The sequence below is a fragment of the Pteropus alecto genome, unplaced genomic scaffold (genome assembly GCF_000325575.1).
Source record: "Pteropus alecto unplaced genomic scaffold, ASM32557v1 scaffold312, whole genome shotgun sequence".
In the NCBI taxonomy this organism is placed as follows: domain Eukaryota; kingdom Metazoa; phylum Chordata; class Mammalia; order Chiroptera; family Pteropodidae; genus Pteropus; species Pteropus alecto.
The window spans coordinates 128,333-152,779 of NW_006433948.1; the positions used below are offsets into that span (position 1 = coordinate 128,333).

Here is a 24,447-nt window from a genome sequence, read left to right on the forward strand (position 1 = left end):
ACACACACATACACACACACACACACACACACACACGCAGTTCAACCAAAAGAAATAGGTACCTTGGTTGTTTAGCGCTAAGACAGGGTTCTGACATTAAGAATTAATGGCAGGACACTAAAAAGAAGGCTCACACATCTACTTCTGAGAGCCCCAGAGCTACCTCAGTTCATGACCTTCCCAGGCTCTACTTGCTTAAATATCTTTTGAAGTCTGTAAAATTACTAGGATATTTATGATTATTAACTCCACTACCTTTCCTCCCTTAAGCTAGTCATAGTCACAGACTATATTTCAACCAAAATAATCTTAATGCACATAACTATTTAGAAACTACAGATGTTTCTGCATGTCTAGAGCTAGGTACATGGTAAATGCATTATCATTTGTCAAGCAAAAGCCTAATGCTCTGGGTGTTGCACATTCCAGGGACCTTGTAGCCACGTGCTGTCTAATTGAGAAAAGCAGGTACTTTCTGCCCTTCCTATATCTCATCCCTCACATTTTGGTTGTACATAAAAGAGGTCGGAAGGATATGAAGCTAGAGATTACCACTCCCTAGAAATAAAAGGGTTTTCAGTTACCAATTCAGAGAGATTGGGGAACCTAAGATCAGCATCTCCAACAGGAAGAAGACTGTAACTCCAGTAAAGCATCCACATGCCTAAGAGTGCTACTTCATGAAAGCTTTCCCAGATGTGAATCCTTATCCAAAGTAGAAGGCCCTGTGTGTCAGGAAAAGGGCCTGAGGTCAGGAAAGAAGACCTCAAGGAACAATGTCCCAGTCTGGAAAAAAGGAGGACCTAGAAAGAGATAGACACTAGAAGGACACAGTAGCTAAAGGAAAGTTTTGTGAGTAGGAGGTGAAAATAACTCAGGAAATTGGTCCTAAACTAAAAATGAGCCTTTGGATGATTGCAAAAAGACTCCAGTGGGGGTAACAAGCAGCTACTCATGGGAGAAAGGCATAAGATAATGCTGAAAAATTAAGGAGTGCAAGGGCCCTTACATAGAATACTTAGGAATTTGGAGATTGACACATTTAAAGCAGGAAAGTGACATAATCTATTTTGTGATTTATATATCCTTTGACTTTTACAAAGTAAAGGATATTAAAGGGGCAAAAATGAGAGCAAGAAGACTACTTCAGTAGGCAAAGTGTTGGGACTAAAGTGTCAACAGTTGGGATGGAGAAATGTGGAGAGCTATCTAGACAGTGTATACTGAGATAGTATTTAGAAGTAGAATTTATAGAGAATGGTAGAAAATTAGATTCTGATGGATGAAGAAGGAAAAATCAGGTTTTTTGTTTTTAGTTTGGCTTAGATGACAGTAGATGATGGTACTATTCACTGAGATAAAAACAGAAAGAGGGAAGGTAATGAGTTCTGTTTTAACTACTTTGATTTTGTGGTGCCCAAAGGATATCTAGGTTGTGATATCAGGTAGGCAGATGTATATAACAGAATGGAGCTTAGTGGAAAGGTCTGGGAGCTAGCATTTTCCAAATAGTATTTGAAGTCATGGACAATTGCAGAGGCTAAATATATTTATAATTATATGCATAAAATATAAAGGTATACATAAAATTATGGAATAAAATTTTAAGGAACAATTAAAAGTATTTCGATATAGAAGAGGCAAGTAACAAAATAATAGAGGAGAGCAAATCTATTCTAGAGGAGATACACCAGCAAGACGGCACAGTAGGAAATACCAGCCCTCGTCCTCCCACAAAATAAAACAACAATTAGATAGCTATTTATGAAACAAAAGAGGCCTTAGAGGACTCAAGAATACAATTAAGAAAAAATAAGCATGCAGAAAGGATTGCTGGAGAGAACACCATAGTGGAGATGTTTGAAGACAGCTAGGAACAAAAGTGGGCAGAGGCTATCTGTATCACCCATGCAGGGGATCACATGGTAGTCCCCAATGGCCTGCTCTGTGGAGGACTATAGCAGCCTTTTCTGCTGAGGACCTCAATAGCCTCCACAACAACGGTGGACTCCCTGAGGCTTTCACAGCAGAGGATCACGCAGTGTTCATCAGCACAGACCCCAACAGACTGCTCTGCATGAACACCAGGGGCCTTTGCCACTGAGGTAACCAACAACTGTCACCAACATGAACCCTCCATAGAGGGAAAGACTACTGTATCTGCTCCAAAAAGAGTTTCTATTGTATCACCCTGGAATAAGGATTGCCAGCTGCCCAACCCCACATATATTTCATACCCTAGAGCAATGGCTGTTCCATGTGTACTTGCACTTCAGACCCCAGCTCTGCAGCCACTCTGCACATGCCCACTTTCCATAACCTAGCTCCAAATCCTGATATATGAACTCCCACTGCTCAGGAACTGGAGCCACCACTGCTGCAGGCCAGACAGAAACCTGGACTTCAGAGTCACTGTCCACATATGCTGACACTCCAGACTCAGGTTTCATAGTAGCTCTGTATGTGCCCACATGCCAGGCATCAGAGTTACTGATTCTGTGAAGTGCCAGTGACACAGGTCCCCCTGAAACTTTGCCCTCCACAAGTATTCATGTTTGAGAATCTCATCCCATCCGTGGCTCCATGTGTGTTCATAATCAGGCACAGGAGCCACTACCACTGCAAGCTAGCTAGTGCTTATCACTCTGTAAGAACAGACACTGGCTCTGTGTCTATTCCACAGGTGTCCATGCATCAGACACCAGTGCAACTAACACTGTGAAATAGCCTGAGAACCAGAACGAGCATCAAAAAAGATCTCTTCAGCTAGGACATCATTCACGAGAGAAAAAGAAACCAGGAAACCTCCAGCAGAACCTCACTACCACTGCAGACACCTGCAGCTTTGGCCACCAAGGATCTCTACACTGACCTCAACTAACAGAGCTGCAATGAAACTATGCCACTGGGATTATCCTGGAGCCAGAATCATCACACTCAACCCCACTGGCTCCTTCAAACCCACCCACAGGTGAAAGGCTTTACCCATCAAAAGCAGTCCATAAGGTGTGGAAAGTGGTAACCACACCATCAGATGTGCATATATCAACACAAAGCTACAAAGAACAACAACCAAAAAAAACTTTTTAAGCATGACTCCACAAAACAAACAATAATTTTCTAGCAACCAACTACACAGAAATGAAGATCTATGAATTTCCTGAAAAAAAAATTGTTTCAAGAAGCTCAGAGAGCAACAAGAAAACATAGATCAATAACTCAATGAAATGAAAACAATACATGAACAAAATGAGAGGTTCAGCAAAGAAATAAAAATAATAAAAAAGAACTAAACAGAAATTATGAAGCTGAAAACACTAAATGAAATGAAAAATGAAACAGAGCACATCGATACCAGACTCAATCAATAAGAAGAAATAATTTGTGAACCTGAAGATGAGTCATTTAAAATTACATAGTCAATGAAGAAAAAGAATGAAAAGAATGAAGAAAACCTACATGTATTAAGGGATCCATCAAGTGAAATGTATTCATCAAACAAAATAATATTCACATTATAGAATTCCTAGAAGGAGAGACAGAAAAAGTATCTGTGCTCTTTTGTTCATCATACCATTTTCACAATAGCCAATTTACATAAAACCTAAGTGTCTATATATGGATGAATGTATAAAAGAAAATGTGTTTTATATATATAAACAATGGAATATTATTTAGACATAAAAATAAGGAAATAGAGTCATCTGCAACAACATGGATGAAACTTGAGGGCATTATGCTAAGTGAAATAAGCCAGAGAAAGACAGTGTATGGGGTCAGTTTTATGGAATCTAAATATATATAAAAAAAAAGAGTAGAATGGTAGATGCCAGGGGCTGGGGCAGGGGAGAATGAGGAGATGTTGGTCAAAGGGTACAAATTTTCAGTTATAAGATGAATATGTTTGAGGATCTAATACACAGCACAGTGACTATAGTTTTTAATACTGTACTATACACTTGAAATTTGTAAGAGAGTAAATATTACGCATTCTCACCAAAAAGAAAGAAAACAAGGTAACTCTGTGGGTTCAAAAAATATACATATATTAAATCATCATGTAGTGCACTTTAAATATATTTAACTATTTGTCAATTATATGTCAATAAATCTGGAAAAAATTAAAACATTACAAAAAGATAGCTATCCTAGAAGCCAAAGGAAGAGATTATTTCAAGAATAGGGCAATTATAATTCTGGTAATAATAGAAACATGTTACCATATGCTGAATGCACTTCATATGTCAATGGTTATATTTTATATTTATTAATTCAGTCCTCACAGTAATCCCATAGATATGTAACATTTGCCCAATTATACTGAAGATAAAGGTAGTTTAAAGACTCACCTGAGGTCATATTGTGATATGTTACAGACATTGTTGGCTGTTACTCAAGATCTACTTTTCCCCAGTATTAAGAGAACCTCGATTTTTTTTAGACAACTACCTTTCTCATTGGCCATATATTTTAGGGGAGTAGGTCCAATCCTCAGCCTTAACGGTGTGATTTCTTATTTGTTTAACACAATCACAGTTGATGCTATTCAACTTGCCAGAAATAGGTTTACCTAGAGGCATCTGGCCACAATTTTCTCCTTTGAGATATGAAGTATAGCAACCATCTTATGACAACGAGTCTCAAGGCAAATGAGTACATAGGTTACTGATGACATTAGTCATCTGCTGAATTAATTCTGGGGTTAATCTCCCTAAGGACTCCCTGCTTTATGGGATAATATATTTCTTTATTGTTTTAAGCCATTCTGATTTTATTTGCAGTGAAAATCATCTAAACTGACAGAGTTGGCAGGTCGTTTTCAATTGAGTAGTAGAGTCAGAGCTAGTTTCAGTGAGTGTCAGCATAAACAGGAGGTAGAGATTTAGAGAAAGTAATTGTTGACTATATTTTATAGAAGCCTGCCTATGTCAGAAGAATGAGAGCATTATGACAGCCAGTTAGTTATAGCAAGATATTCATCTGAAAATATCATAATTTGGCTCTTAAAAATACACAGAATCTGGCTACCTGAAGGTACTGCATTAGAGCAGTCAGAGTCCAGGCTTTGGAGACAAAGTTATCTGTGATGGCTATGTGACCTAGCAAGTGACAACTTTCTAAACCTCCATTTCACCATCTATAAAATGGGGATAATAGTAAGACCTACAAGCTTTGTCAATGTATACAACACAGTACTGAGCACACAGGAGACACTCAATAAAAGGTGGCTATTACTATCATCATTACTAATATCATCACATTCTCTTGACAGCCAATAAAATTTGTCAGGAAATTCAAAGGATTAGGATTATAGCAGATTAGGCCAAAGCCAAATTGCTCAAATCAGAGCTCAGAGAATCGGCAACACAAAATTTAGGAAATATTCTGCAAGCCTTTATATCAGAAAAACAATGAGAAGAACTACAGCAGGTACTTCTTCAACATCTCCTACTGGTAAATCAGCACCAGTAAAACTAGTATGACATTGGTGGTGGTAAGACAGGGTTCCTGGAACACTTGACAGCTAGGAATTTCCCAGCTGAGTGGCACAGGTCAGTCAGACTCAAAAGTCCTTTTCCTCCCAAGTACAAGACAGAAGTAGCGATATATACTTTCCAAAGGTCTTAAAAGCCCCATCATTAATATTGCCCAAACTTAAGCCACACATAATCAGTAAAAGCAGAGAACTCTAAGAGGAGTTTGTTATGGGCAGAAAGGAAACTAGGTACTGTCACCCATGGGCTCAATGCCACAGGCAGAACTAAACCCCTGACACTAAAGAAACCCCCAGAATTTCAGCCTATCTAAAGCCAGGTACCCCAGAGAAGAATCCTCACCCCTGCCTCTATGGACACAGGCTAAAAATGAGTTGTAAGGTGGTCACACCAGAATAATACATAGGCTACACAGTATGGGGTGGGTGAAAGACTGTACTGAGGTCTGAGAGGGCTTTTTTCATACTATATATCCTGAACTCCTGCCCCCACCCAGTGATCTCAGTAGAGCAGAAGGGAGGAGAGCAAAATCCAAGGATTCCAACCCCATGTTCAGGCGAAAAGCTATACAGTATCCTTACTTGTATAGCAGAAGCTATACAGACTGCTGCCATCATCTGGTTTAGTCTTATTCATTTTTCAGAGTTCTGTTTTTATATCACTTCCTCCGGAGAGCCTTCCCCGACACCTGTCCAGTCCTGGATAGGTACACCTCCTCTGTGCTTCTACAGTATTGTCTTCTTACCCTATCAGAGTCTTAATTCGACTGTGCTATGAACAATAGGTATTTGTATGTTGCAACCACTAGACTGGGAAGTGAAATAGGTCAGGCTCTGTGTTTTGTTCACCTTTATATCTTCCAACACCTAGCACAGTGTCAGGCACATAGTAGGCACTGAACAAATATTTGTGGGATAAATGAATGAAAGCGTTGGGTACTTTAGAAACATTTAATTTTGTAAAACTATACACCTCGAGGGGCCATATTAAATTCCCATTTATAAAGAATGAAACAAAGCCTCAGAGAGGTTCAGAGATATATCATACAACTACTAAATAGCAGAGGAAGAAACCCAACTTGGATCCTTGACTCTATACATATGTACTTTTGCTAATCTTACCACCTCTGGGCTCTAAGTCTCCCAGACAGTTTGCCTTGGCCATTTTCCATGTTATTCAGTATTAGGAAGATATATCTACTGGCTAGAATGCATGATCGTACATGCTGCAGGGAGCAAGGTGTAAAACTCATAGCTAAAACTCACAGTTAATCACAATCCAAGATGACTTGAAAAGCTTGCAGAGGATTAGAGGAAGCTGCATTTTGAGTTCAAAGATGAACACATTCTAAGAACAGATATCTTAAGGTATCATCTAATGAACTACTACATGTCGGATCATGTGCTAGATAATACAAATACCAAAATAATAAGATGATCCCTCCCATTGAGAAGCTCAATCTGGTAGGTCATACAATTAAAAGAACAGTGGCAATGCAGCCTCCAACCAAGCATTCTATACCACCACTTTATGATGAACTCAGAAAACTGTTTTCTATTGCCAACTGGCGCCCTCTTAGATCCTTCAAACACAAGGTGCTAGAAGACTGGAAGACAAAGAAGTGAAGAGATCTGCTTCATCCACTTTGCTTGTTGTTCTTGATAACACTGTTGTAACAATGGCCTCTGATCCAGGCAAAAGTAGGTGGTTCCAGCTTCCTCTTTACGCAATCTAGAACCAGTCTCACTACGCCCCTTACAAATACCAGTATTAGTCAGCTGGCAACTGCTGCTCAGAGGTCTGAATCGCAGCTCTCCTCTTTAAGCTTCTGAGGTATGAGCAGCAGCCAGGCAGTATCCTCTTCTCATGTATCTGGGTCCTAGCTCTGCAGGCACCTCCTTTGAGCTTCTAAATTCTGATAATCCCAATCTCTTCCCTCTGTTCTCTCAGATCTAGAGGTGGTAGCTGTTTCCTGCACTCATTATCTCTGTGTTGCTCCAGTGCTATAATTTTGGTGTTTTTTTTTTCATTCGTTAAACACCTATTTCAACAAATCTGTATATTATATTCTTTAAAATAGTGTGGTTTTGGACCCTGCATGAAATGCGAGTGACAAGAGCACAATGTGCTCTAGGAGCTCAGAGGTAGACACCTCATTTAAACCGAGATGATTAAATAAAGTGAAATTAAGATTTGAGCTGAGTTCTCAAAAAATAATTCAGCCAAATATAAAAGAAATGGGGAAAGGAAATGTATTCCAGGCAGAAAGAAAACATATTCAAAGTTAGGGAGATTAGAGAGAGCACAACAGGTCAGAGGAAGTGAAGTAGTTCAGTATGCTACAGAATAGGAAGTAACAGAGAATGCTGGCATGATGAGAAATGAGAAGAGCCAGTAAAACTTGTTAACTGACTGAAGTTAAGAGACAGACTTTGGAAAGGAAGGAATAAGGTGGATCCCAGGGTTGCATCCAGGTGTCTTGCTTGTGTGACTAGGTGGAAGAACAGGTTTGGGAAGAAGATGGTAAAGTGATAAATATTTTCTGATCAGTCAATCAAGAATAGAAAGAGAAAACTAGGAACCAGCAGATTTAGAGTCCATATTTTCTGCTTCTACTTTTTTTCGTAGCTGTGTGACTGCAATCACTGAGAGCCAGTTTTAGTACCAAGTAAACTACAGATAGCAATACAGTAGAACTGTGTATAATCATGAGGATAGCTTCATTTATTGAGCTCCTGTTGTAATAACAACCATTACAATAACAATAGCTAAACTGATTGATTGATGTAAGGTTCTGTGTTGGGTGCTTTACATATATTTTTCATTCATTTTAATGCCAGTATTATAAATTTCAAATAAAATAGAAACATCATAATTAGCACAAGAAAGCCATTTTGGTGTGTGCTAAGGGAGGCAGGAAAAAAACACTGATGTTACACATAGCATGGACAAACTTAACTAAATTATATTTAAACATCTCTCCTAGAAGTATCTGTCTTCTCTCTCTCCAAATCTTCAATCCCTTGACACATACTGCCTGCCCCATTTCTTCCACCTACCCACCCCCAGCAGCCTCTCCACTCTCTTCTTTGTAGGCCCACATCATCACTCACTTTCAATGAGAATGGCAATTTAATTATTTCACACAGAAACAAGTTCCACAACAAAAGACCCCCTTCCTTAGGACTCATACTCCTTAAAATACAATAGAAAAATATAAATAAGAGAATTTCCTTCTCTCTCTCAGATGTTTAAATATATACTCTGTCAATGAATTAACTACAAACCACATTTCAAATAAAACCCCAGTGCAGAATCTGAGGAAATATCTCTGGATGATGGGATCAGTACAGAGCTGGTCCATAGAAGAAGGAAAGGGACAAGGAAGAGCTCCTGGAACATAAAGACTCTCTGCACTTCTGTTTCTGCGAACTTTGGCATCAGATGTCTGTACATTTGTATTACGGCTCTGTCACATAGTAGCTGTGTGACCCTAGGTAACTAACTTAACTTCTCTGGGACACATTTTTCACAACTATAACGTAGGAAATATAATTTTTTTTGGAAAAGCTGTTGAAGTGTTAAATAAGAAAGAATATATAAACTAAACCATAAAGCAAAAATCCATTTGATGTAGTGTTCATATTTCATAAAAAATATTTTAAATGTTTATAATTTTATAATACTGGTTATTTTTTATTTTATTTATATATACAGTAACCATCTATGTCAAGTGATAATAGTTTTCAAAATTTTGTTGCAATATAAACTTTCATTTAAAACTAATTGACTTAAGTTAAAATAAGTTATTCAATTTTAATAAGTATATTAACAATTTCAGAGTTGCTGTGCAAAAAAGACAAGAATCTTTTTTTTAATAGGAACCATTTTTATTAAACTTTGTCAGAGAATGTGATAGGTAGATACCATTTGGCGCCTGAAGCTGAAGCTAATTATTCCTGGTTCTATAAATTAGTTAGTTAATATCTTTGATCAAATTTAATTTTGAAAATTGATTTGCCACATGACAGTGATGATAGCATAATCCAAGACCAGTACAGATGTTAAACAAGAACACATAAAAACTTACAAGCAATGTGGCTTACTAAAAAAGACAAGAATCTTAAAGGTGCTATATGAATGACTGAGATCAGGAAAATGCCACCCTATGTCACGGTATGATAAGAACTGTGCTGTGTAGGATGCCACAGAAAAACAAATTCAAGTTTTGTCTTTCTAATACCTCACAGCTCCCTAGAAGGGTTTACTTGGCAAATGAGACATATAAATCAGACACCTAATACCTTTTTAAAATAGCATATGCTATACTAAATCCACATCAGAAAATGTGGTAGTAAGGGAAGTTTCTCCTATTAGAGTAGCTATCAGACTCATTAATTCAGTAAGCATTCAGTGATGCCTACCAAGTTTTAGACCTTGTTCTGGATGTTGTATATGTAAAAATCAAGGAAATGTATTCCTCGCCATCAAAGATCTTAAAGTCAATGAGGGGCGAGGGGTGAGAGGAGGCAGGCACATAAGCATAAAAGCTCAACAAAGGGCAGGAAGTGCTGAATTATAAGTCAGGGAAGGTCCCAGTGGGAAACCAAAGGAAGGACACAGGGAAGAGGAATCCAGGAAATATGCCAAGATGGCATGGCCAAAGAAATAGAAAAACCACGAAAGAGTAAAAATGCTTACCGGTATTTTACAATTCCGTTGATCAGTGGGTTCACATCCATAATTCTGTTGATATAAGCCTGAATAACATCTATGCATTTCACCTACAAAATATAATAATTTATTTAACAGGTGTTTATTTAAAGAACAACGTATCCATTCAACAATGTGTAACGAAAGCCTTCTATGTGCATTAATCGCTTTTTATTTAGGACATCTTCAATGAATTATCCAGTGCAGTCTACTGTGAGGGGGTAAATGATATTTTCTTTCAAGCTAAGAAGTCAGAAATATACCAGCATTAGAACGCTATGAAAAACAGGTCTGGATGAAAAGTGTAAACTCCCATCTAAGTAAATAGAAATTAGAGTCCAGAGATATTATCTATATGTACTCAACTAGTATATATTTTTCTAGTGAATAACTAATAAAATGATAGATATCATTTTATAGTAATACCCTAAAACTTAACATTATACATAATCTTTGCCAAGTCTAGGAGTTGAGGAGTGGAGATGTAAAAATGCATTAAGGCACAGTCTCAAAATAAAATAAAGGACACCAAGTTAAATTTTAATTTCAGATGAATAGATAATTTTAGTATGAGTATGTCCCAAATATTGCATGGGGATAATTATACTAAAAATCATGTTTATCTGAAATTAAAATTTAACTTGGTGTCCTGTATTTTTTTTTTCTTTGCTAACTCTGGCTACCTTTGGCCAAGGATCCTTAGGTTAGGAATGTGAAAACAGGTAAGACAGGTAAACCACCTGGGGGGAATCTTAGGATTAGTATTTACTTATTATGTACAATTATAGTTTCAATGGTAATTCTTATACATGGGACAATAAGCATTAAGAAATTAAAAAGCAAAGTAGAACTCCCAAATAAAGAGGAAAGAAAATGAAATAAAAAGAAACTAGATCAAGCCAGAAAAAAATAAGGAAAGAGAAAAAGAGAAAGTAAGTATAATAAATTGTAAACATGATATCAAATGGAAAGAATTAAACCAATAACATTATAATAAGTGAGGAATGAATTCCTCTATCAAAGGGCAGAGACTTATCAAATTTGGTTGGGAAAAAAATCAGCTCAGCTGTATATTGTTTACAAGAAATTCACCTGGTACAGAAAGACAATGAAAAGTTAAAAATAAAGGTATGGACAAAGATATATTAGGTAAATTTAAACAAGAAAGCATAGACAGTACCATTACTATCAGATAAAGCAAATTTCTTTTTTAGGGAAGGAGTCTGATTATGCATTTCTCCCTTTGCTATTGGCATTTTTTATTCGTTTCATATACAGCACAATGTTTAAATATTTATATAATTTATGTAGTGATCCCATCAGTTACTCTAGCACTCAGCTGGCACCACACGCATCCATTAAAATATTATTGACTGTATTCCCCATGTGGTACTAATTTGTACTTCATCCTTCACCTTTTTCACCCAGCCCCCATCCTCTCCACTCTGGCAATCACCACTTTGTTCTCTGTATCTGTGTGTCTATTTTCATTTTGTTTGTTAGCTTCTTTTGCTCCGCAGATTCCACATATAAGTGAAATCATATGGTATTTGTCTTTGCCTGGCTTAATTCACTTAGAATAATAATACCCTCCACATACATCCATATTGTCACAAAAGGCAAGATTTCATATTTTTTTTGTGGTTGAGTACTATTCCATTGTATATATGTACTGACCTCGAGCATCTTTTCATATGTCTATTGGCCATCTATATATCCTCTTTGGAAAAAATACCAATTCAGGTCTTCTGCTCATTTTTTAATTGGATTGTTTATATTTTTTGTGTTGAGTTGTATGAGTTTTTCATTTTGGATATTAATTGCTTATCAGATGTTTCATAGGCAAATATCTTCTCCCATTCAGTAGGCTGTATTTTTGTTTTGTTGATGGTTTCCATTGTAAGGCTATCAATTAAAATTGAAGGTGAGAAAAAGAGCTTCCCAGACAAGAAAAAGCTAAAGGAATTCATCACCAACAGCCACTACTACAAGAAATGTTAAACTGCCTTCCTTAAAAAGAAGGGGGAAAACAAACAAAAACATAAATATGAATAAAGAAATGGCAATAACTATATACCTATCAATAATCACTTTAATATAAATGGATAACATGCTCTAAATAAAAGCCATAGAGTAGCTGAATGGATAAGAAAACAAGACCCACACACATGCTGTCTACAAGACACCCACTTCAGATCAAAAGACACACAAGAACTGAAAGTAAAGAGATGGAAAAAGATATTTCACAGAAATGGAAATTTAAAAAAGCTAGGTTAGCAATACTTATACCAGACAAAATAACTTTAAAACAAAGGCCATAATAAGAGCAAAGAAGGACATGTCATAATAATAAAGGGATCAATACAACAAGAAGATATAACCTTAGTAAACATAAACACCCAACACAGGAACACCTTCATATATAAAGCAATTATGGACCAACATAAAAGGAGAGATCAACAGTAATACAGTCATTGTAGGGGATTTTAACACCTCATTGACAGCAATGGACGGATCTTCCAGACAGAAAATCAACAAGGAAACAGCAACCTGAAATGACACACTATACAAGATGGATTTAACTGACGTTTTCTGAGTTTTTCACCCCAAAGTAACAGAATATACATTCTTCTCAAGTGCACATGGAACATTTCCCAGGATTGACCAAATGTTGGGCCACAAAATAAGTCTTAATAAATTTAAGAAGACTGAAATCATATCAAGCATCTTTTCTGATCATAATGGGATGAAACTAGAAATCGATTACAAGGAAAAAAAAAACCCTGAAAAATACACAAACACACAGAGGCTAAATAACATGCTACTAAACAATGAATGGATTAACAATGAGATCAAGGAAGAAATTAAAAGATACCTTGAGACACGTGAAAATGAAAACATGTAAGGCCAAATAAACAAACAATCCAGTTTAAAAATGAGTAGAAGACCTGAATACACATTTCTCCCAAGAGGACATACAGATGGCCAATAGACATATGAAAAGATACTTAAGGTCACTAATCATCTGAGAAATGCAATGAGATATCCCGTCACACCTATCAGATGTCTGTCATTGATAAATCCCAAAACAATTGTTGGTGAGGATGTGGAGAAAAGGGAACCCTTGCACACTGTTTGAGATTACAAATTGGTAAAGCCACTATGGAAAACCGTTTGGAGATTCCTCAAAAAATTGAAAGTAGAACTACCTTATGACCCAGGAATTCCACTTCTGGTATTTATCTAAAGAAATCCAAGACACTACTTCGAAAAGATGTATGTATTCCTATGTTCACTGCAGTATTATTTACAATAGCCAAGGTGTGGAAGCAACCTAAGTACCCATCAGTAGATGACTGGATAAAGAGGAGGTAGTATATATAAACAATTGAATATTACTTGGCCATAAAAAATAATGAAATCTCATCATTTGCGACAACATGAATGGACCTAAAAGGTATTATGCTAAGTGAATTAAGCCAGACAAAGACAAATACCATATGATTTCACTTATATGTGGAATCTAGAAACAAACAAACAAAATAAACAAACAAAACCTCCAGAAACAGACATAGTATACAGAGAACTGATGGTTGCCAGATGGGAGGGGGTGTTGAAGGATTGGGTGAAAAAGGCGAGAGATTAAGAAGTACAAATTGGTAGTTATAAAATATTCACAGGATGTAGAGTATGGTATAGGAAATATAGCCAGTATTATTGTAATAAATATATATGGTGTCAGATGAGTACTAGAATTATTGGGGTGAGTACTTGTAAAGTATGTAAATGTCTAATCACTATGCTATATACCTGAAACTAAATTAATATTGAATGTCAACTATAACTGAAAAAAATAAAAATTAAAAAGTATACATTGTGTGATTATTAGATGCAAAGTCAATTATCAAATGCAAAGTTTGTTTATTTACTGGATGTATATCAATTTTATATTTTGTAAGTAATTGTCTAAATTGTTTGAAAGTATATCTTGAATTTATTGGGGTAGTAATATTATTAATTTTGTTTTTTATTGTATAGACTATGCTCCCATTACTAAAGAATTCATAAAGAAACCCCTAATGGCATGGAAATAATAATTTTGAGAAAATAACATTTTTTAATAATAAAGAGACTTTATCCTCTAAAAAAAAGGCAAACCTTTGGCCTTCAGAGATATAGGGAAAACAGACTAGCGACTTAATGGCCTTTTCAAGCCCGCAGTAATAGTATAAAGACTGAAGAAGACAAGTGCCATCCCAATTGCAAATCCATGGTAAGTAAAAGACAGAAAAATACTTGAATTTTCCGAGGAAGGTCTCAAGGTAAATTGAAGATATCTGGTACTTTAGAACTTTTCTTCACTCATTGTACAGGATTTACCCATTCATGTACTTAGGCACCAAATGATAATATCTGAATGCATATGGGTAACATCTGAGTGAATTAATACAGTCTGTTGGAGTTAATACTCTTTAAATAGGTAATATTGTCAATTCCCTTATATTTACACTTCTTTCTTGATCTTAGAGTAATGTCTTGCTGTTTAATAAGAGAATTGGAGATAAAACATACAAAGTTCCTAGTACACAGTAGGCATTCTTATAAAGATAGCTGTTTATTATTCCATCTAGCACCCTAGAATTGAACAAAAGTACTGGAACTGACCCAGTCTCACATTAAATACTAGGTCAAATCATTATTAATTTTATAATGGCTTCCTCCCAGTCTCTGGCAATAAGACCAACAGGAAGCCAGCTTTCTCAAATACTCAGTGATGTAGGGCAGTGTTTCTTAATCTTGGTACTGTTGACATTTTGGTCCAGTTAATTCTTTGTTACGGCATGGGCTATTCTGTGTATTGTGGTATGTTTAGGAGCATCCCTTGTCTCTACCCACTGATGCAAAAGCACCTTCACCCAGTTGTGATACCCAAAAATGTCACTAGACATTGCCACATGTCCCTCAACTGCCCTAGTTGAGAGTCACTTCTCTAGAGAAATGAGGGAAGTGTCAAGAAAGGGCAGAAGTTGTTATTGTCCACATTGTGGCAGGCAGAACCTTGCAGGGACTGAAGGAAGACCAGGACAAACAAATAAGACCTCATGACCTGTCCACTTATTACTTTCAGAACACTATTATATAAACTCTATGTAGATGATCTCTTCTCGTCGGTGAGCAAAAACATAGTAATAATGGCTGTCATTTCCAAAAACCTGATGATGATAATAATAGCCCAGACTTATACAGGACTATTATGCGAGGCAGTGTTTTTAAGAGTTTTACATATATGAATTTAATTAACCCTCACGACAACTCTATAAGGTAGATTCTATTATCAAGTTTATTTTCTCTGCGGAATATTAGAGGCACGAAAAGGTTATGGAATGTTTCCGAGACTGCATACCTAAATAGTAGGAGAGCCAGGATTTCTGAACCCAGGCAGTGTGACTGCAGAATCTAGCCTTCTCATCACTATGCTACACAGTCTACTATGGTGCCAGGTGCTTGACACTCATTATCTGCAATTGTCATGGTAATCCTTGCCCAGGGTTATAGAACTATAAAGAGACAGACCAAAATTTGAAACCTATTGTCTCTCCACTACATCATACTCCCCAATTGTTAGCAAAAGCAAGCATAGGGCACAAAAGGCTGGGAGGGCATACAGGAAAAAGGCAGGAAATGTCATTGAAAGGTTACCAGGAGTATAAAAAAGACATTCTGGATTATGATAATAAAGCAATAAGACAAAACAAAAGAGACAACAGAGGAATAAAGACGAGGGAAATAAAGAAAGAATACTACTATAATCCAAGATCTGTAGGGAATTAATTATTCATGATCCAGAAACAGATGGTCTTGCTTGCACAACTGTAGAAAGAACAATTGTTTGAGCTACTTAAATCATTGGATTAAGAATTTCCACCATTTTTTGTTTATTTGCGCAAATCGCTTTGCCTCGGGTTTCTCATATGTAACATGGGAACGATACCTAGAGAACTGCACCCGTGAGACGGAATATGTTAAAGTGCCCTGCACGGCATTTGACAGGTACTATGCACTAAATATATGGCAGCCACAGCTATTATTATCCTAGGGCAGATACTACCGAGAGCAGGTATACATCTTTTAAACATAAACATCCCTTGAAGAAGCAGCAGCAGGTAGGGCAGGGGCGGGAGTTGAGGGAGAGCCGGAACGCATGCTCAAGAGGGAATAAATTTCCCTGAGAAACAGTTTGTAAACCTCACCTGATTTATCCCCGTACAATTATTACGCAGAAACGGGACAAATGGGCAGGAAGGACTATGAGGAGGTGCCAAAAGAATCCAACTGAAGCCCGCAGCAGAAGCGCAGGGTATAAGCACACTACAACTCCCAGAAGTCTCCTTTTAGCCCCCAATGAATGCCTGTCCTATATCTCCCTGGTAGAGGGTGGAAAGGAAATTGATCTCCACCAAACCCAAACTCGTTACAACCATTACCAGCACTAAACTTTCTGGCGTTTAGTTTCACTAAAAGACCTGTTTATCCACCCTCTTTTGAATCAGCCTGCATTGCACTCTCACCTTCCTCTGTCGGATCAGCTTGGCCAGCTGCACCCCCGAAAGCAGGAGTAATGGTTCACTCACAGGTCGTGTGATCATTGAGCCCAACTTGGGACCGCCAAAGGCTCGAACGGCTTGGCCTACGAGACCTATAAAAAAGCCCATAACTTGCAGGAGCCGAAACCGAATTCTGGCAGTGAACAGAGATGCCATTGCCAGCTGGATTCCTCACGGTCCTAGTGCTTGAGGGTTGCGTGCACCCTGAGCAAAATGAGGAGGAAAGACTAAGCAAGGAGGTGTTTAGGAATCCTTTCTTTTACCAGCAACTACCCGTATCTACCCACAATTCCACAGGAGCTCGTTTGTCATCACCTGATGGACCCTGAGCCAGAGATAGGGGCGGAGTAAAATCTTGCCAGCAACTGTCCGTGAGCGATGTAATACTTTGTCGTTGCTGCTGTAACCCCACCCAGAAAGAGATATGACAAAGCACGCTGGCTTCGGAGTTCTCGGTTCTGCCACTCGCTGGCCTTGGCCAGTTTACGCTGTGTTTCTGGTGCTCAGTTTGCTCAAATGAGAAATGGGAATAATTACTCTTACATCAAAGAGTTATGGTACACACTAGGTAATTAGCACAATTCACAGCAAATAGTATGTTATAAGCGGTAGTTGTTATAATTTGTTTCAGTTGTACCTGTGAAGGAAGTATTATGCTTTTGCAAGTAAATATTCAGTATGTTTAATAACTAAATAACAAGTATATACATATTGTCTATATCTGTATTATAAGATCACAAACAGATAGTACTGATGAATAAAAACATCTCTAGCACATGCCTCTCTCCTAAACTTCAAATACTTGAATCCAGTCTGTTTGACATCTCCATGTGAATGTCTCACAGATCCTTCAAATTTAACATGTCCAAAACTCATCACTTTCTCAAATCTGCTTTGCAGGGTCATAAGCGGCATTTTCATCCAGCCAGTCAGCCATGCCAAAAATCAGGAAATCATACCAGGTCCTTTCTCTTTTCATGAATAGTCACCAAGTCCAGTTAATAACTTTCCCTCTTGTCTCAGCCCTTGCTCAGATCTTGATGACATTTCCTTGAATTTCTACAAATAACCAATTGACCACCCTGCCTTTATTCCGAATGTTCTTCCTAGTATGCAGATCTGACCATGTTACTCCCCGGCAATGACTCTGCATTGATTCCCCACTTTAGTCAGATTTAAGCCTCACTTTGTCTGGTATTGAATTATCTAATGATTAGTATCTGTAACTCTCTATACCTCATCCTTAGTACTTTCTGTTCCTCATGTGCTACACTCCTGCCAAACTAAATTACCCAAACGGTCTTTCTTGTTGCCATATCTTTGCATATGCTTTCCCCACTTCCTCTTCATCTGACTCAGGACAAGAACCATCTTCTCCACGACATCTTCCTTGAACACCAAACTAGGTTTTGTGCCGCTCTTTTATAACTCCACACTCCACAGAGTAACAATATCACAGCAGTTATAACCTCTATTTACATGTTAGGTTTTTCTACTTCCCATCCAGATGTAAACTCCTTGAAGAACAAGGTCACTCTAATTCATCTTCGTATTGTCAGAGCCCAACACACTGCTTGTCTTGCAGTCAGTACAAGTTTGTAAATTGAAGGTATGAGTTTATGAAAGAATGAAGGCTGGAGATAGATAGGCCTTGAGCTTGGCATTTAAGGCTTTGAGTAGGCCAAATGTAAAAGCATCCCAGGAACTATCCTTTCATCTGCATAACTAAGGTGGATACTGAAGGCATCACCACAGCACTTCTAGCCTCCTTGGAAGCACCCAGTGAAATGCATATTAATCATGATAGGCACATATGACAGGTCCTTAAACACAGCTGAGAGGGTAGATGGACAGAATCTAGGCTCCATTACAGTTTTGAGCAAATATTATAGCTGAGTGAATCATCTTTACCAGACAGAGTGTCAAAATCTTTCCTTTGTCTAACTTTTGATACTTTATCTAGATTGTAAATGACTATTATGTGAGTCTATAGTACAAAGAACACCCCTTATGGAGTATTGACCAGATAGATCTGGATTCAAATCCTATAATCCTAATCCTTAACCTACCTACCTACCTACCTGCGCTCGCAAGCGCACACACACGCACACACCCTTGTGCAAATCACTTTATTGGCTTTGAGTGTGTTTCCTACTTCGTGGTGTTACGAAGAGTAAATCAAATATGTATGTAAAGATTCTGATAGTACCTTCCCAATGCATCATAGCTCTTTATATTTTTTTGTACTGAGCAAAGAAACGCAGTCTAAGTTTAAGAAAAACAGATGAGAAAAATTATATTTTGTCCCAAAGAGGAAAAAGAATGAGAAATGCTGTTCGTGTGTGGGTGTGTGTGTGTCTAATCTTCCTATTAAAGTTGGGGAGGATTTATGTAATTCCACAATCTAGTTAAGAATTAAAAGTGGAAGATCAAGAATTATTCTTGACTCCTTCCTAAATTTCAGTTTCCACTATAGATCTTACATCTTAGTGTGTCTGCAACCTGTTCTCTACTCTCCACTTACAGTGCTGCTACATGAATTATGTAATAGTTTCTTAAGTGGTCCCTTTAGTCTGTCCCTTTTCAAAACCATTCGTTACACTTAAATTTTATTTTTTTGATTAATGTTTCTATTTATACTGTTTTATTTGGCCTGTCTTTCATATCCTCATGAAAGTGGGTATTATCATTTTTACAGTTTCATAGGTGAAGAATTAATTCTCGGTATTGTTCAAATTTATATTTATTTGATTTAAAGTGATCATGGACACCTTTCTGATATGATTATGGCTCATTTATGACTCTTTTATAGTGAATTGCTGGTTCATGTCCCCTGTCAATTTTTCTATTCAGTTGTCTTTAAAAACTTACTTGTTTGAGTTCTTAATTTAGTTAGGGTGTTAACCTTGTATAACCTTGTATATAACCTTATATGTTTATAATATTTTCCCTAGTGAGTTGTCTTTTAATATCATTAAAAATTAAGTCAAAACATAAAGGTATTTTAAATATTGGTATAAACAAGTCTGTTTAACTTTCCCGTTGTGACTGCATTCTCCAATATTATCCTTAGTATCCCTTCTCAACTGTTTATCAGTAACAACTCATTTATATTATCCTTATTGTTTGGACTTCTTTTTTGCAGAAAGTTCTTCCTACTGTACAGACAGATGCTAGCATGGAGTTGAGACCATTAAGGTTATAGTGATTGCTGTCTTTCCTAGTTTTACCACCTGCCAATTCCTCACACACACATCCTTTTCTCCAACTATACCAAAGTACTTGCAATTTCCCGAAATTGCAATTGCTATTTAAAATAATTAACATACTCTCTCATATATGTGCATGTTTTTATATATAGACTACATTGTATTGTGCTAATACAAATATTAAGATTATATCCTATGGACTAAATATCTCCCTCCCCAAATGAGTGGAAATTGTCTATGGTTAGGACCCTAACTCAGTCATCTCTATATCACCGGAGCCTGGAACAGGATTGGCACTCAAGGAGTGTTCATTTCATAATTGAATGAATTAATGGAAGTATCCTAATTTTGTTTGAGATTTCCTAACAGAGTGTCCTCTCTCATGTACACAAAATGCTCAACCCACACCCATGTCCACATTACCCAATCCCCTTCTTAACCCATGACAGCCATTAATCTATTCTCCATTTCTATAATTATTATTTCATGAATATTATATAAGATAAATCATACAGCCTTGTAATTAATTGAGAATGACTACTTTCATTCAGCATAATTCACTGGAGATTCTTACAGTGTATATCGGTAGCTTTTTCCTTTTCATTGTTTAGTAGCATTCCATGATGTGGATATGCCACAGTTTGTTTAACCATCTTTCTATTGAAGAATATCTGGGTTTGTACATTTTGGGGCTATTATGAATAAAGTTGCTATGAACATTTATGTAAAGGTTTTCGTGTGAGCATAATTTTAATTTCTCCATGATAAATGCCCAGAAGTGCAATTGCTATTTCATATGATAGATATCTTTTTTTAACTTTTTAAGAAACTTAAAAAACTTTTTCAGAATGACTGTACAATTTTATACTCCCATCAGCAATATATAAGTGATGCAGTTTCTCTATATCCTCACCAGTAATTGCTACTGTCACTATTTTTTTTTTTAGACATTCCGATAGGTGTATATTGATATCTCATTGTGGTTTAATCTTGCATTTCCCTGAGAGCTAATGATGTTTCATGTGCTTACATGCCATCTATATATTCTCTTTTTTTGCATTTTTAGTTAGATTTATTGGGGTGACATTGGTTAATAAAATTGTATAGGTATCAAGTGTACAATTCAATAATATGTTATATGCACTGTGTGTTCACCACCCAAAGTTAAATTTCCTTCTGTCACCATATATTTGACCCCCTTTACCCTTATCTACCTCCTCCACTTCCCTCTGGTAACCACTAAACTGTTGTCTGCGTCTGAGTCTCTGTCTTGTTTGTTTGTTGCTTTCAGTTTTATATCCCACATATGACTGAAATCACATGGTTCTCAACTTTTTCTGTCTGACTTATTTAGCTTAGCATGATATCTCAGGATCCATCTACACTGAAAATTCTCTTCATTTCTTTGTCTATTTTCTAATTGAATTTTCTTAACTGAGTTTTAAGATTTCTATATATAATTCAGATACTAGTCTTTTGTCAGACATCTGTCAGATATCTATAGCTTGTCTTTCTATCGTCTTTACCAAACCTTTATAGAAAAGTTTTTAATATTGGTTTGATTCGACTCATCATTTAACTTCATGATCCACTTTGAGTTAAATTTTAGGAGGTAGACTCAGATAGATTCATTTTTTTTTTTTGAGCCTATAGATCCAACTATTCCAGCACCATTTGTTAAAAGGCCTATCTTTACCTCCACTGAATTGTTTTTACACCTTATTTGAAAAATCAACTTGACATAATTGAGTGTGTCTATTTCTGGGTTTTCTGTTCTGTTCCATTATTTTGTGTGTCTGCCTTTCCACCAATACCACACAGTCTTTATTATAAGAGCTACATAATGTTTCCAAATTGGGTAGATTCCTTGTTTTATTTTTCCTTTTCAAAAACATTCGAGCTATTCTTATTTCTTTGTCTTTCCATGTAAACTTTAGAATAATCTTATCTATATATACATTCTTACTAGAATCTTGATAACAATTTTGTTAAATCTGTATTAATTTGGAGAGAATTCACACTTTTATTATGTTGGGTCTTCCAATTAGCGTATGTTCCTTATCTTTTCATTTATTTATATTGTCCTTAATTTCTTTCACCAGCATTGTGTAGTTTTCAGGAACAAGTCCAGTATATATTTTTACATTTACAGCTAAATATTTTATTTTTTGCGTGATTGAAAATGGTAATGTATATTTAATTTTGGTGTTCATATGTTAATTGCTAGCATATACAAATACAAGCAACTTTGATGAAATCACTTATTACTGCTAAGTTTTTTAATAGATTCTATATAGATTTTCTATATAAACAATCATGTCAACTGAAACTAGAGTAGTTTTGTTACTTCCTTTCTGATCTGTATGGATTTTCCTTAACCTTGCCTTATTGCATTGGTTGGAACTTCTGGCACTATATTGAATGAGTGGTGAGAACAGAAATTTTTATCTTGTTCCTAATCTTGGGGATAGAGCACTCAGATTTACACGACTGTATATGTTACCCACAGGTTTTTTAGATTGTCTTTATCAAGTGGAAATTCTCCTTTATTCTAATTTTTTTGAACATATTTATCATGAATAGGTATTGAATTTTGTCAATTTTTCTACATTAATCGATATGCTCATGTAAACTTTATTCCTTAGTCTACCAATACAATGGATTCATTCATTGATTTGAAATATTTAACTAGCCCTGTATCTCCAGAATAAACCCCACATGGTCATGGTGTATAATTATTTTTATATATTGCTGAATTCTATTTGCTAATATTTTGTTAAGGAGTTTCTCATCTATATTCACAAAAGATGTTGGTCTTAATTTTCTTTATTAGTCTTTCTTTATTTGAATTTGGTATCAGAGTAATAATACCTTTATAAAATCAATTAGAAAATATTGCCTCCTCTTCTATTTTCTAGAAGAGGTTGTATAGAATTGGTCTTCTTTAAATCTTTGCTATAATTCTTCACTGAAATCATCTGGGCCTAGAGATTTCTTTCGGGGAAATTTTTATATTATAAATTCAATTAACTATTAAATTATAGGGGTATTCAAGTTATCTATTTCATTTGGATGAGCTGTGGTAGATTGTGTTTTTTGAGTAAATGCTCCTTTTTACCTAGTTGTCAAAATTGTGAGTTAATAATATTCCCTTGTTATCCTCTGATGTTTGCTGCTTCTGTAGTGATATCCCTCGTTTCACTTCTGATATTAGCTATTTGTGTTCTCTCTTTTTTCTTTATAAGCCTTCCTGGAATTTTATCAATTTTATCAATATTTTCCAAGAACAAATTCTTTGTTTCATTGATTTTTTCCTATTATCTGCCTGTCTTCAATTTCACTTATGTCTGCACTTATCTTTATTTTCTTCCGAATGTTTCTCACACTTGCTTTGTTCTAGTTTGCTTTTCTTTTTCTAAGTCCTTGAGGAGAAAGATTAGATTACGGATTTGAAACTTTTCCTCTTTTGTAACATGTGCATTTAGCACTATAAAATTCTGCTTTTACCTATGTCTCACTAGTCTTGATATGTTCTAATTTAATTTTCATTCATTTCAATGTATTTGTTTGTTTCTATTGAAACTTCCTCTTTGGTGTGTGGATTATTTAGGAATATGTTGTTCATTTTGTAAGTGTTTAGAGAACTTCTGGTTATCTCTCTGTTATTAATTTTTATTTTGGTTCCATAGCAGTCAAAGAATACACTCTGCCTGATTCTAACTTGTTAAATTTGTTGAGGTTTTGTGGCCAGCATCTTTTAGGGGAACTCGAAAGTGTATATTCTATTGTTTTTGTGTAGAGTGTTCTATGAATTTTGAGTATGCATCTTTGGATAGTTTTTATTTTTAGTATTTGCTCTAGGTATTATATTATATGTACATAACTTAAGTCTACTGGTGTCATAATATATGAGTTCAAGTGAAGTATAAAAACCTTATTGTGAAATCCAATTCAAGGAAGCGATGTAGAAGAATCCTGAATTCACCCCTTCCCATGAACACACCAAATCTACAGCTACATAAGGATTCATTTCCTTTGAAAAACAAAACAACAGAAAAACTAGATGGTCTACCTTTACACATTAGGTAAACAAGAAACAACCCACGTCAATGTGGATTGGAGATGCTGAGACAAAATCTCACCCTAAATCCTTCCCCCAGCACAGCAACTCACAATCAATAGGGAACTCACAACCCCAATCTTCTTCCTGAGGAGTTAAGTCATTTAAACCCTCATACCTCAACTTTTAAGAATTTCACCTGAGAGACATACCCACAAAACATATAGTTTTTTTTCCAAAACATATAGTTTTAAAAGCCAAAGGAGCTTGTGTCCACAAAACTCACAAGGCTATGGCAAACTGAAAAACAGTTTGTAAGGGGCTCACATGCAGAGTCACACACCCGAGGGGCCAAAGCCTAGCAC

General features: G+C 36.3%; 1 protein-coding gene across 1 annotated transcript in view; it reads right to left on the reverse strand.

Annotated features, from left to right (window-relative positions):
- The window catches only part of FAAH2 (fatty acid amide hydrolase 2), a 67,603-nt gene extending 50,275 nt beyond the window's left edge, over nucleotides 1–17,328 (reverse strand). The window contains exons 1-2 of the mRNA XM_006908508.3: nucleotides 16,778–17,328; nucleotides 10,197–10,279 (exon numbers count right to left, since the gene is read on the reverse strand). Of these exons, the coding sequence (XP_006908570.1) occupies nucleotides 10,197–10,279; nucleotides 16,778–16,969 (275 nt within the window). The 5' untranslated portion in view covers nucleotides 16,970–17,328. The remainder of the gene's footprint in view (nucleotides 1–10,196; nucleotides 10,280–16,777) is intronic.
- Between the last annotated feature and the right edge of the window lie 7,119 nt (nucleotides 17,329–24,447).